Below are 15,276 nucleotides of genomic sequence, written 5' to 3'. Positions count from 1 at the left end.
AGTACAAAGTGAAACATGCCAGTACAATTTTTCAGTCCTTCAGTAAGGACTGCTAGTCTTAGAGGGTGTAGAGTTGACCCTAATTCTTATTGTTAGAAGCAGGATATGAACACACGTAGAGTAAAATGTACCTTCATTCCAGGAGGTCCTGGGGGTCCCTGTGGAAAAAGACGTATTTGATGTTATTATTCCTCAGTATTGTATATTTTACATCTTATACTCTATATAATTTCATATAGTTATATTTGCATTTCAAGAATCAGGGTTGAAACAAGTGAATCAAGCATGAAAGAATCTACTTACTATGCTCCCAGTCAGTCCTGGTAAACCTGGGGGACCTACTGGACCTCTTTCACCCTGAGGGGAACAGAGAAATTGGTTTTGTTTAGGGAACATATGATTGAGGGATGTTTTTATTTCAACACAGAGGTGCTGTTATAAACATATGTAAATGTCACCTTTGTGCCATTACATCCTGGAATGCCAGGTGGACCAGGAGGGCCATCTTGTCCAGGAATGACCTGCATGAAAAGAGAGTAAAGAAATTAGCAATATTAGCAATAATCCAGGTCAGATGTCACGATTAAATCTTCTATCTTCTTTGTAAAAATACATATACTTCATACGTACAGGAAGGCCTGGGTTTCCTGGAAAGCCTGATGCTCCTGGGGGGCCCTGCAATTGACAAAAACGTAAACTGAAATGACAAACCCACAAAACAGCAACGACAAGCTAGAGCTCAAGTCACATCTCCAGTGGTGACAGTCAAAAAACAAGTAACAGTTTCTTTTAAACTTCCTTGACAAAATAGCTCTAATCTTCAAAACCTCTCAAACATGGCACCTTAGTAATCAATAACTGAAAGCAACTTTTTATATTTCTTTAACTTTTTAAGCAGCAATATGGATTTCCTTCAACAGGAACTGGACCAGAGCCTTATGCACAGGAAAAAAGGAATGCAGAGGTGCTGTCTTCTCACAACCATTGTTCCCAAAATGAAATTTACTGTAAGCACCTCTTCATAGCAGAAGAGGATGTTAACACACTGTAAAGATGCTTCTCTATCTTTCATACTCCACATCAGTGTATCAATTCATCCTTATTATCAAAAAAACCTACCGGGTTGAGACAACTCTTTCAGGAGTTTGACTCGGCACATCATTTTCATCCTACCAGCTTATTTATTCATGCAGTATTTCCTAATACATGTACTGTGAAGCAGAAAAGATGTATGGGGATCCTGTGCTCAGATAGTATATTTACATCCTCCAAAACTTTATAATTGCTAAAATATAGTCTACTTGCACTGTAGCACACAAACACATTTGCCAGGAGACACCAATTCACTTTAACACTCAGGATACCCCAGGGTATCATGAACATCATAGACTGAAATAAGGATTTCTTGATCTAGCAGAATACACCCTCTGTAATGGCTCAGAAACTGCAGTTGATTCAGTAAATTCTATGTGCTGCAGCAACTGCAGGCAAATGGAGAACAAAACTGAGACGGCATTTTGAAAATCTGTGGACAAGAGGGTATAGCTGAAAATGTATGCACCATTACTGGTCAAGTCATTCGAATCCTCTTTCACCATTACATTACGAAATGTGAAAGTGCTCAGAATGAGCCTGGCACCTCACAAAACCTCAAAAGACATGGCCCTGGCTAATATAATGTGCTAAAATAGGTGTTATATAAGTGCCACATTAAACAGAAATGACAACAGGAAGGTTACAGGCATATTCACAGCCTCTTCTAGCAAAGTCAAGAGATCTTTGTCCCTGGCTTTAATTCGGCTCTGCACATTTTTAACATGTATGTACTCATGGGTGTGTCAGCTTCTCTGCTGGATTGCTTCAAGGAGGTTAGATGGCAAACATAAAGGAGAATTTTGCATGAGGTAATAAGGTTGTTTCATATTGAAGCTGGAAAAAAGCCTCTTGGTATGTCAGAAAGATATCAAAGGCATATTAAAACCAGTGCTGTTGATGCAGTGGTAAGTACCAGGCGAAAATGCAAATTAACAAAGGCACTGACTGCCCAATGCAGAAAGAACTTCAAAGGCAAAAGCAAGAATTTTGAAATTATTGTGCAGCACAAGGGGATGCCATTGATTAACTCAAAGAAGAGACTAACCCCGTCTTGCACTTGAATGCAGCCATGGCGAGTTAAAGACATATAAACCCACAGACATCAGAATTGCAAAAAAGTAAGTTAGAACTCACTCTTGTTCCCTTCGTTCCTGGCAGTCCTGGTTCTCCAGTATCACCCTGCAAAGGAAAAGAGATAGCTTTGTCTTTCCTAGGGACAACAATTTAGGGAAATCTGAGTGTTTTAAATATTAAAGCTTAAGTTCTTACCTTAAGCCCTGGTGGCCCAGGAGGACCTTCAGGTCCTTGCATTCCAGGAAACCCAATCACACCCTGTAGTCCAGGCAAGCCTCTTTCTCCCTGTGGAAGAAGAAAACTCATTAGCAACTAAACAGCTGAAGCTACTTCTTCAAGCAACCGTTTCTGTGCTCAAGAAACCTGTTAGGTGGTAAGAAGCTACATGTGACAGCAAACATTTCACATTGGTATTTGAAAGAAGGATTATTATAAACAAAGAAATATTTCTGGTTCAATAATAGGTTGGCAGAGTCTGAGTGTGGCATAATAGAAAAGTACACTTTGAATGTCAATGAAACCTTTTTTCTGGCTCCCAAGATAGCACTGTTCATAGCATGTTTATACCCCTGGGATCAGGAAGGCCACTTTCCCTCTACTAAGACTTACCTGCATTCCTACAGAGATACCATTAAACCCTGGTAGAAAATCTAACACCCCAAATCAGCGATTAAATTCCTGAAAACTGCAAATGTCACTGTTCAGTCACTACTGTATGAATGGCCAATACCACTGCTCTTCTTGTGTATCATTCACAACAGCAGATTTTGGAGACCAGGCTTGTCACTTAGTCTTGAGTTTCAGGGTGTTTCAGAGCCTGAATGCTTTGAGATACAGGATCTTCCCAAGAAGCCAAACATACAGATTGTATGTGTCATCCTTTAGGTTCTTCTTTAATGCTGTATGGGACATCTGTGTTTTCTGTGCTGTCCCTCTCCTTACAACCCCAAATGTATTTAAATCAGATAAAACTACAGGCAGAAAATCCATCCACACTCCACATCAATATTGCAGCTATTACACATTCGCTATACTGGGACTCCCAGCGAAACCAAGAGGAAAACTGTCTGAATAAAGGCTGCAAAATCTACACATAGGGGAGAGGGAAAAAAATTATGCATGTCAAAGTCTGAAAACAGCAAATCAAGCAAATCAAAAGCCATACATTCCACATAGGAAGTAACTAGAGTTGTCCTTTCATGGTGTGGTGTGAAACAGGGAGAAACACTTCACATTGTCCAAAAAATGTGGGAATATTGGATGAATAAAACATTAGTGAGCAATTGCAAAAAGGAAAAGGTATCCAAGTTTGGACAACAGCTAAAAAACATGGCACCTGTTTTAGAAATTCAAAACACAGACCAATCTTCAAAGGATACCAACAAGGAAATAAAATCAACAAAGTTCAAAACACATACGCAAAGATTTAAGTATTTTCAGCAAAACAGTGAGAGATTAGATTGCTATTTGTAATTAACAAATGATTCAGTATTTGGATTTTAGGATTGTGAATAGCAAGAAACTTTTCTCCTGATTGTTTAGGACAAAGATTCACAGCAATATGCCAATAACTTGCAGGGGTCAGCTGAGGACTGAGCACACAAGAGAGGAGGAACATCTGAGTCTTGGAGAGCTCACTCTTCAAGTAGGTGTAACAGGCATCTTGCAAAGAAAAGGTTATGATATGCAGGCAGAGGAAACCACGGATGACCCACGGACATGGTACTAGCTACAGTTTTGGAAGATGAGAGGAAATGGAAGATTTGTGAAGTCACTAGTGACAACATCACTTGATGTTGGTTTTTAGCTCCTTGGCTGGGATTTTGTTAAGAAGATGAAAAGACAAAGGAGAAGAGAGGTGATTGATGGATAAGAAGGGCAAGGCCAAGGAGGAAGAAGGGGAGAAAACTATAACTGAGATGATAAGAGCATGAGACAGTGAAATCAAAGTAACACTCATTTATTAAAATTTCCAGCCAGGAAAAATTCTCCTGCTGCCTCTCATCTCCTTCCTCCCACAAAAATAAATCTTTCAATAAACAGGTTCTTTCTGAGGCAAACAATCAGTTTTTCCTTCAAGTGCCAAAATGGCATGATCTCCTCTATTTACTCCCCAGTATTCTTTGTCATCGTTTGAGAATAAAGTTTGCTAGTAACCCAAATCCCAGGCAGTGTGTTAGACCACAAAACACAGCAAAACAAAGCAAACAGCAGAACAGCTGAAGAAATATATTTCTAGGTCAGCTGTAAGAGGTACAAAGTCCAAGTTCTAAAGTAATTAAAATTGTTTTGAAAAATATTTTAAGGAAGAATGTGTCAGGATCCGGGCCTCTGAATAAATGTTGAAGTAATTATCCTAAAATCTGAAGGCTATCTGAAATGTTGAACAGATTACAGAGGTTCTTAAACCCATACTTTGGCTGGCTAATTGGCACTGCAGTTAACAAGTGGATCTCTACAAAACCAGATGTTGTGTCACTTCAGACCAGGATTTTACACTGAACCCTGGGCACTTGCTCTCATGACCTGCTGGGAGATGGACTAAAGAGGGAAAAGACACTCAAGTACATAAAACAGACTTTTCCATTGCTGAAGAGAAGCACAACATGCAAATGAGAAGAAAACAAGATTATTTTGACACCTACGGAGAAATATGAGTCATGTGCAACATGACTAATACTTTATGCACTCAGGAATTCTGTCCATTTGAGGATTTCAACACACTTTGAACCACTGCACCCTGCAATGCACGGAAATAGTCTTTCCTCCATTCTTAAGGAAAGATAAAACCGAGGTTTATAGATCAGATTTTCACTTAGTCTAAGGCTCCCTTAAGACTGTTCTGGCACTGTAAAAGGGCCTTAACATGCCTGTAAATCACTCACTAACGTAATGACTGCTTCAGCTTGCCAGGGAGGTTAACTCAAGGCTTGAAATAAATAAAAACTTGGGCTTCCAAGGCAACTGTAGTCAGTTCTCTCAAGGCTGTCTTCAACCTCCCAGGCTGCAATGTCTGAGGAGTAAAACATAGCTGCAGGAGCAGAGCCAAGACCATACCGAGTCACTTCAAGCTAAGATACATTCAGGTTTCAGTTGAAACATTTTATTTTACTGACTTGAACTGTTAGGCCAACAAGAAAAATAACTGGTTATTTGTCCAGGACTTCTGGACATCCAGTCAAGCTACTGGATGTCCCAAGGCCTGGAGAGCATAACTCCTGAGCGTGTGGAGGGCTGTACCGTCCCAAATTCTGCAGACTCATGGTTCCTCATACTGGAACTGAGCTCATCTTTTTGCCTGTGATTTGCCAGAGGGAAGTAAGGAAATATAAAGGTGACCGCAGGTGTGAGAGCTGCCGGATCCCTCTCTGCATGCAACCTGCCACCTTGGCCACTTATTCTAACAGGGGAGCACGGACTTACACACTACTTACACCTCTCCCTCTACTCTGCCTTCCCATTTGATTTTACTGCAAAGTAAGTTTGGGGTAAGTAGTCCAAAGTAAGCATTGAGTAAGTAGCCCAAACTTGTGCAGTCTCAGGCTATGCAGTTAATGGGACCTTATTCCTCCGTGCCATCCACGGAAACTCTGAGAAGTTAGGACAACCTATTCCACCAAGACCCAGTAACAGACCTAGGGATGTCTCCTGGGTTCAAGTCCCTTTCTTTAGTCCAGGTATCAGACTGCCTCTTTGTATAACAGTCTTAGAAAACTAGTGTGCCAAAACTTGTAAGGAAAGAAGCAGTGCTAATGAACAAAGGTCTAACTTCAATACTCCTGCTCTAGTTAGTACCAACTTCCACCATGAGATTTTTTTTTGGCATCAGTGAAACTACACTAAATTACAGTAAAATTCTATCAGTCTCAAAGTATCTACACCGAACAAGAGAGTACAGAAACTCTACCATCTAGAAGCTGTAAAGTCATGTGAATGCAGAGCTCCACATGTCCTAATGTCACTGGGTAGATCAGCTCACAGAGATCACTGGGGTAGCAACATTTGTACTGCTGCTTTCCTACCCAAAGTGGCTTATTTTGAACTTGAAGCTCAGATAAAGCTATCGCTTATTACGTTGTGCAGTACAGACATAAGCACGTCCTGAAGATGCCTTGCATTGCAAGGAAATTCTTGAGCAGCATCCTTTCCCTGCTTGCCTGCCCAGTTCCTTTCTTCACTCAATGTTCCAGCCAAACAGCCTAACAGCTAGTGTTTGTACTACATTTATGCTGCAACTCATTAAGCATCCACACTACATAAATTGGCAAGCACCAGATCACCGCTGTTACCCCACTTATTTTTCGCTCAGCACTGAGATTTCTAGCTGCGATGTGTGAAGAGCATGAGATTCTGACTGTAAGGGCTATGTATTGTTCAAGTTCCAATATTCACAGCTGCAAAATCTTGGCAAGTAATATTGAAAGAGCTTCTGCTTCTTAAAAATCAATTCATGAGACTCAAAAATTAAAACAGATGTAACCAAGTCATCTGTACCTCTGCTGATTCAATGCAAACTGTCAGAAAGCACAAAGGAGAATTCATTACTCAGCTCACAAAAATGAATATTCTGCCACTCAGCTGCTGAAAATGCAGAGGTGCTACGTAAAAAGACAGCAAGTGCTCAGTCGTTGTTGCACTCATTTAATAAGCAAGATGCCTGTGTTAGTCCAGCTTTTGTGAAATGCATCCAAATGCCTTTGCATTAGATAGTTCAAATTAAAAGCAATTGAATGGACTTCTAAACAGAGGTGAACCTGTTAAGAATGTAACTACATGGGCTGATATTTTTGCTGGCACTTGCCCTTCCGAATTAGCCATGAAATGTGTTTGACGCACGGAACAACTGCAGATTGCTATGCAAGAGAGTCACATGAAGTAAGTAGTTTCAGAAGATTCAGCTGTAATAAATTAAGTGTTGAGGGGAGGAAATAATCACCACCTCATTATAAATTATTTCCCCTATTATTTTGTCTAGGGACTGCTGGACTGGGAGATTTTAGGCTTGAGAGACTGGTAACATGGATATAAATCAACTGTTTCCAGAAGTGCAGGCTCACAGGGTGTCTGGGCCCATACGAATGTAATGTTCTCAGGCTCTCCAGAGACTCAGGCACGTGGTGAATAACAATGCGCAGATCTTCCAAAGCCATCTGAAAGATGCTTCATTTGCCTCTGCCAGCGATCGCCCTGCAATTGAGACGGCAGGACAAACACGTGCCTGCCCTTCAGCTGAAAAGGCATAAAACTCAGTCTTAGGGAGAGATGTCAAACGGCAGCTGAGCTGATCTACCCAGCAAAGGTGGCTCTTCTCCTCCTCCTCCTTTTAAAGGGGTGGTGCCACCTCACCCTTCTTTACACCAGCTGGTATGATTCCCTCAGCCTCCACCGCACCAGTTCAGCTCACTAAATTTACTCATTTTTCTTTAGCAAGTGAGCTTGCTCCGGCCTCAGTGAGCTGAGGAGCTCATCAGGTGGCCAGGCGGCTGCCAAAACCAATGCGAGGAGGACATAGCAATGCAGGATGCAGGGCAGAAAGGCAGCAAGAGTGGCTTCTCACACCAGTGCAGTGGGGTTTGCTGGAGTTCATCCACCAGAGCTCCTCAGCTCGGCCTTTGCTGCAAGGGGAACTGAGCTGGGAGCCAACAAACGCTTGACCTTGCTGGAGAGCCGTCTTCAGACCAGTGTTGCTGCTGACTCCAACGCCATTATAAGCTCAGACTTTCTCTCTCACAAACACACATGCTCCCCTCTTCCCAAAAGCTAATGTTCATTGAATTGAAACACCACCAAGGGCATGTGTGGCAAAGAAATGCAACTGCTTCAAGGTGAAAATTGAGGATGCAGTTTCCAAAAAGAGAGAAATAGGGCCTGATAATTCAACATTCTTTTCTATTTTTCTCTTATCCTCAGTCTGATTTTAGAAGCAGTCTCAAACATTGCTTTTGAAAGAAATTAGTTTGAGATCTAGGTGCAAATGTTAACAAGAAAACCCACTATCCAAAACATAGAATCATAGAATCATTCCGGTTGGAAAAGACCTCTAAGATCATCGAGTCCAACCGTCAACCCAACACCACCATGCCCACTAAACCATGTCCCTAAGCGCCTCATCTACACGTCTTTTAAATACTTCCAGGGATGGTGACTCAACCACTTCCCTGGGCAGCCCGTTCCAATGTCTAACCACTCTTCCAGTAAAGAAATTTTTCCTCACGTCCAATCTAAACCTCCCCTGGCGCAACTTGAGGCCATTTCCTCTCGTCCTATCGCTTGTTACTTGAGAGGATCACACCTTGGTGCTCCAGTGTGACCTTGTAAAATCTACAGCGATGCACAATGGCCTTGCAATGCACTACATGGTTTCTACCCAGACTATCCCCAGCCACATGAGAGGTGAATGCAGGCTCTGTATTTGTTCTTTCAGCTGATCTAACTGCGAGCACTCAAGTGAATTGGCTTTGAGGTGTTAGACCAATAATTACACTGCACAGTGGGAAACACTATTGTGCGATCTGAGTAGCACTCTCAAGTCACTGTGTTTCTCTCCACACTCTTTTAAACACGTGTTACAGAATTGTAATTGGCTCAGTGTTACATTAGTGAAGACATACAAGTGGGGAACATCCAATTCTTTATTAAGAGTATTTTTAACCACCAGAGGGAGCAGCGGCCCCGAATATCTTTCAGGATTAAAATAAACATGTATTTTGTCCTCAGCTGTTTGTCCTCAGCTGCACTTACCATTTTCAGTATTTTATTGAAAGTGTGAAGTGGATATCGGTCAAACAGAATTATTGCTATATGCTCACAGGGCAAGCGTCCTCAAATGCACTAAGGATGCTTAACATTACAAAATTCTCACTGCATGTCCTTCAGCACTAGAATCTATCTGTGCTACAGCTATACAATTCTGGAGCCACACGAGTAACAAGTAATTAATTACACAAACATAACTGTGAAGACATGCAAAGAATCTGTGTAGGAGCTCTGTAAAGATCTTGGCTCACCCAGAAGTTTTGGGGTGGGGGGTGTCTGCGGGGGGTAGAGTCAGCAAAGTCTGGATTCTTGCACTGCCAGGAAGCATCTGAGAAAGCTCACTCACGTGGAAACGCAAGTCCAGCATTTTTGGCATGATTAACAAAAGGAGCAGCCATGACAGTTTTACGTCACCTGCACAGCTCCACAGTCAGGCTGGTTGTGGGCTGGATGAGTCCCCTGCACAACTTCAAGCATTCCCAGGGCTGCTCTACATTATACACAGACACGTATGTCAACAAAGAGCTACCCCAACAGTTGCTGGGGAAGAGCACTCTCTAGTCATGCCCTCTCTGCCACGGTGCTAGTTCTGCCATCTCCTTCTCCCTTTGCTCCCTCCCCGGTGACTTTCACCTGTGGGACTCCTTCGGTCCTGCAGTTAAACCAGCTCTCAGGCTGCACTCCGAGGTGGGAACATTGACAAGTGCCCGCTTACGGTGCAAAAGCCAGTGCCATACAGGTTCATATACATAGGGGCAGAAGCTGCACTCTGATCGCCAAATGATGGCACCTCACTGAGCTCTGGTTTTTCACTGCCTGAAAGGATTACTCTTCCTACTACGAAAGTATCCTTTCCTGAGCCTCGTGAATTTACAACACTGGGGAACCCGTGCAGCTTGATACAAAATGAACCCAAACCTCCAACAGTGATTCTATCAGTATAAACATTTAATGAGAGCGCTGTTCAGGTTTACGGTTCAGGGGCTAAGCCTGTGCCTCTGCCTCCTAAATACGAAAGAATGCTTAGACTGAAAGCATATTTCAGTGTCGCCTCATGGCTGCACAGAGCATTCCTCAGGAAGCTGCTAAATGCTTCCCAGGAGTATAAAAATAGAAATAACGATCTCTGATTATGCTTTTCTCTACATATCAGTATGTATGTGTTTAGTTGGTGTGCAAGTAAGTGGGTGGATATACAGTGTGTCTGAATTTGTTTTAGAAGCTGAATAAGAAGTAAAATAAGCTGAGTGAAGTAAAATTAAAATTCAAAAGTCACTCACGGCTACAGACTCAGCCTCCATTTAATTAGTGTCAAGCAACCGGTTGCCTATCAGCATTGAACAATTTCAGCTAAACCAGCTATAAGCAATGGCCCCCCCCACATAATTTACCAAGCCTTCTTCATGTAATTCCTCTTCTTGCTCACCCCATAGTTACTCCTCATTTTCCAACTGCAGTAGTCAGGTTTTTTCAACAGAGGTGCCCAAATTTCACTTTTTAGGACTTCTTGAGCCATGTACACTTTTAACTTAAGCTCTGAATGTTTCCTTACATTTGTGTGTCTTTGGCTGATGTACTTTTTGTGTGATATTTGACTCCAGTGTAGATAAATGTTACAGATCCAGAAGTAGCGAGTATGCTGAGGAGGAACATATTTGTACTTACAGTAAAATATTATTTTGCTTGCTTTCCCTCCATTAAAAAAAAAAAAAAGAAGAAAAAGCCACTGAAGTTTAGTGAGGTACATGCACCTCTCATTCATTCACAAAAGACAGCATGCATGACCCCTAGTTTGAGCATTTTATAAGCCAGGAGTAGTCTACCTCAAATCATGATTGAGGGCACGGTATATAAAGGACAGGAATACAAAGACAAGACTAATAGATAGCAGAAGCCAATAGACAGCAAGTGAACTTTATTCTCTAACTGTGGAAGTCTGTCTGCACGAAGTTTGGCAGTTTAACACCAAGGTATGTGGTTCATTGTCTTTATGTTTAAACTTTTCTTGATTTTTGAAAAGAAGACCCACAGAGCTCATGCATGTTTCAGGGGGAAATCACACAAACCTTTTAGCAAAGGTACACATGGGTTTTTCCAAACTTTTTTTTTCTTTTTAAATCAGATGTGGGTCAAGGAGCCTCCTTCCATCAGTTAGAGCCTCGCTGGGGAATAGAAGAACCTAAATGAACCACGAGGGAAGAGGACGTTTGAAGGACAAATGCGTTTGCAGTGTAAAAACAAGGAAATTCTATCACCTGGAGACAGGTTGCATCAAAAGGGTACTACATTTCCCACCCCTTCTAATCATCTGTTGAATTCATTAGGTCTGAGTAACTCTTCCTTTGTTTTATTGTACATTGTGTTAAATCACTTCCAGTGTTGAAGGTCCAAGAATATAAGGGGTAAAAATGCTCCACGCCCTTCCTTCTTCATTAGTGAAAATTATTTAGCATTTGTTTGTACTTGGCATTGTTTAAAGGCTCGCATTTAAAGATGAAACAGCAGAAAAAAAAAGGTCTTGAACTTTTCAGGTTTTTTTAATTTATTTTTGTTCAGATCCGAGACCTGGAATGAAATGTGACGTTACATGCAAGTTTTATTCTCCTGCCAAAGGTTTGTCGTGGACATATTTACAGAAAATAATCTCTTCCATAAATAGTAAAAACATGGGCAGCTGGTCCTAGACAGTACAGACTGCAAAAAAGTACTACTCATAATGAGGTAGCTCATATCTTAGAGAGTACATGACAGACAGTACTATTCTAGACAGTGCTATTCTAGCTGCTTTTTGGGGGTAGGTTTGAAATGGCATTTCAAAAGTTTTAAACATTTTGAAAGTTGCACAGGAGCAAAAGATCTTTCCACAAAAGCTAGAGGAAATATTCTAGCTTCTGACTTTTTATCATGAAAATACCAGAAGGCAGATAACATTGTGCCTCAAAAGTGTAAATCAGTGTTTCTCCAATTTAATCTCTAGAGTCTCTTGACTTAACAAGAAGCACTGGAGAACAGACACTACAACATATTTTTTTTCTAGTACCTTCAGGGTTGTTCAGCCTAAACCAATTAAGTTGTTGAAGATGTGATAATCATTAGTAATGCTGAAAACCAAATATTTCCCTTATTTTGACACTGTGGAGGATATCGGCATCATTACTTGTCAGTGAATGCCAACCAGAAGTTGATATACGGCTTAGCAGGTGTCTTTAAGGTTTTCTATTTGACAAAAAAAAAAAAAAAAAAAAAAGGCGGCAAGGATGTGTACACGGGCCTGTCAGAACACACGAAATCCGTGATGTACGACTGCCACCCAGAGGAGCCCGCGGGGAAGCGACACAGCCACGGGATGCGGGATGGCGAGTCACAGGGGACAGCTCTTCCCCTCCGGCGCCACTCGCACCGGCAAGGCCGATCTCCCCTGCCCTTCCCGAAAGCTGATTGTGCCCAATGACGGGCAGGGTGCAAAGGCAGTTTTGCTGCCAAAAGTTTGTACTTTGCCTACACCTGGAGAGTTTCACTTTTCCAAGCACTATCCTTTTCCTTATTGTCTGAGGTAAACATCGTCCCTCAGCTCCCATGCCTCGGCACTGATATAGATTAATTACATTTAATACCTAGAACTTCCTAAAGAGAACCCGTTGGAGGAGTTTTACGGGGCTGCGTGTGTCCTTGCTGGATTTCCAGCTTCCATCTCCACATTTTCAGACAGAAATGAAGTTTGCGTTGAAGATTTGTAATTGCATCCTTAACTCACAGATCTCGCTAAAGGTGCCGCAGACAGCTGGCAGCAACACTGCCTTCTCCGTTCACTGCTCCACTCTACGAGCCTTTGGTATTCTTCCCTTTTTTCCACCTAACTCCTGACGCTGGAGTCAGAGGGCACTTTAGACTGCCCCTCTGTGCTAGAGTCCCTCCCCTCCATTACTACTACTTAAACCCATCCGTTTTGCAGTTCTGCAGCGTCTTTCAGTCTTTGCTTGGCAGTCGAGCAAACTGTTCTAACAAAACTAAGGGTCACCAACCCCCCCCAAAGCTTTTAGTATTCTGCTAACTAGCCATTAAATACTTTTGTTGCATCCGTTCACAGTCAGTAACAGCGTCGAATGAGAAAAGAGTGAGAGGACATCCGATTTGATGCCAGTGTCTGTGTTCACTCACTCACTCTACTCAGTTATTTACTTTAACTGTGCACACTGATCTTAGACACAAGCCTTGGTGAGAATTATTTTTGTTGGCATATCAAAACATTTAAAAATTCCAGCTGAAGATCAGTGGAAGCTGTCACATGCTTGCTTTAAGAGCTACAAAATTTATGGGTAGGTTTTGCCATTCTAGTTACTCTTAAATATTCTAAGAGACAGAAACACTATTTTCCAGACAGGAGTCTAAGCTGCTTTTCCCTTGGCTTTACCTTAATTTTGCTTTTCTTCTGTTGTTAAAGATGATATAGGAGAAGATTTTACCTGTTACTGAAAGCTAATAATTATTTTCATCATTTAGGTTAACTTTCTTTGCTATGTTGTCTATAACTCAATTTACTTAGAATCATAGAATCATTAGGGTTGGAAAAGACCTCTAAGATCATCGAGTCCAACCACCAACCCAACACCACCATGCCCACTAAACCATGTCCCTAAGCGCCTCATCTACCCGTCTTTTAAATACTTCCAGGGACGGTGACTCAACCACTTCCCTGGGCAGCCTGTTCCAATGTTTAACCACTCTTCCAGTAAAGAAATTTTTCCTCATGTCCTTTACTTGTTGTCCTGTAAAACTTTCTCAGGTGTTAATACTTACCTGAAAGGAAATGTAGATCCTTTTTAACATCTCTTAAAAACGCTTTCTCAGCTGTTCTTGCTCCTTCTGTGATATTAAGCTGCTTTCTTGGCTAAACTAAAGAGGTTCTCCAGATGGTTAGGAACTTGCTTGCGTGATAAAGTACTCCACTATCACTTTTTTAGCAGCTACTTCAGGTTTCCTCTTTGAAAATCCCACTTTCACGCTGCCTCTTACTGTTCTGTCTCCTTCTAGGCATCTATGGTTACAATTTTTGCTATTGCTTCTGCTGGAAGTGTTTTTGAGAATTTTGTATTAAATTTGGCTTTTAACCCTTTCTTAATGAAATCCAAACTTTAAGACAATTCAGATCTGCTTTTCTGAAAGCCAACATCATATGGCTGGATGTTTTCAATGACTAATGTAAGTTACGACCTCCCACTGAAAACATAGGTCTACAATCTGAAATAGGAGGTAGCTGAGCAAAGAGAATCAAACAACTACCTACCACTAGTATGAGGTAGAAAAAACGCCCAAACGAAAAACAAACCCCCAAACCACTTTTTGCTCTTGGCTAGAAAGACTAGAAAGTGACTGAAGGAGATTACCACATTACTGTGGTTCCCTAGTAATAATGATATATGCCCAGATTGCTTCTTGTGAATACTGCTACAGCGAAAATGTAGGCAGAGGCTGATTATTAAGTGCATCAAGTATTAAACACTCGTGTGGGAACTGACATATCACAGAACCGTCAATTATAATGGCTGGCTTGGTCTGAGATCCCCAGCAAACACAATATAAATTCAATGGCAGAATGATTTAAAGAAGCCTGAGGGGTAAGCTACGAAATGTAGCTACTGCCGTTCCCCAGACATATGCTGTCCCAGACCCGTAATCTACACCCACAAAACCCTGTCTGCGTCATAGAGTATTAGTGTTATGGGCAGCAAGATGAACATACGGAACGCAAAAGCAGACTGCAGGTGCTGTCACGCATATGACCAGGTACTAAAAAACTGTACATCGGGACATAAGTTTTATAATCACTATGTAGTCAGTAGATACTGGAAGAGTGACTCTGTTTGCATGGACAAAATTTTAAATTTGGGAAGATTCCAAAGTACACACGGGTATTGCAGAGGCACTGGGCAGCTCCACTTCCCGAGCATGCAGATTTCAGAGAGGTGGAGATCTTACAGGTCTTTTCTCATCTTACTTTGATCTCACATTTGGGAAACTTTAGTGACTTCATTGGAGGCTTACATATTTCAGATCAAAATAAGACCCTGTAATCCTTCGACAAACCATAATGAAGACATACGCTAACAGCAGTTGTACAAATGTAAAATCAAACTCTGTGAGGCTACAGAGCATGTTTTATTCCATGAAGAAATGCCTGAGATTATTATACCAACACCTTTACAAGCAAGACAGGCATCTGGCAACAGCTGCTTAAAAGGTCGTATCGTGCCAACTGAAATACTACTGTGCAGTAGTATTTAGAAGTCAGCTCTGAAAACTAAATATGAGCATATCCCATCACACAGTATTACTGGGATATCTGCTTTTTTA

General features: G+C 41.5%; 1 protein-coding gene across 1 annotated transcript in view; it reads right to left on the bottom strand.

Annotated features, from left to right (window-relative positions):
- The window catches only part of COL4A1 (collagen, type IV, alpha 1), a 133,722-nt gene that overhangs the window by 52,595 nt on the left and 65,851 nt on the right, over positions 1–15,276 (bottom strand). The window contains exons 3-8 of the mRNA XM_009322531.1: positions 2,365–2,454; positions 2,230–2,274; positions 631–675; positions 459–521; positions 304–357; positions 132–158 (exon numbers count right to left, since the gene is read on the bottom strand). Of these exons, the coding sequence (XP_009320806.1) occupies positions 132–158; positions 304–357; positions 459–521; positions 631–675; positions 2,230–2,274; positions 2,365–2,454 (324 nt within the window). The remainder of the gene's footprint in view (positions 1–131; positions 159–303; positions 358–458; positions 522–630; positions 676–2,229; positions 2,275–2,364; positions 2,455–15,276) is intronic.

The sequence above is a fragment of the Pygoscelis adeliae genome, unplaced genomic scaffold, assembly GCF_000699105.1.
Source record: "Pygoscelis adeliae isolate BGI_AS28 unplaced genomic scaffold, ASM69910v1 Scaffold424, whole genome shotgun sequence".
Taxonomy (NCBI): Eukaryota; Metazoa; Chordata; class Aves; order Sphenisciformes; family Spheniscidae; genus Pygoscelis; species Pygoscelis adeliae.
This window is presented reverse-complemented; position numbering and strand designations above follow the sequence as displayed.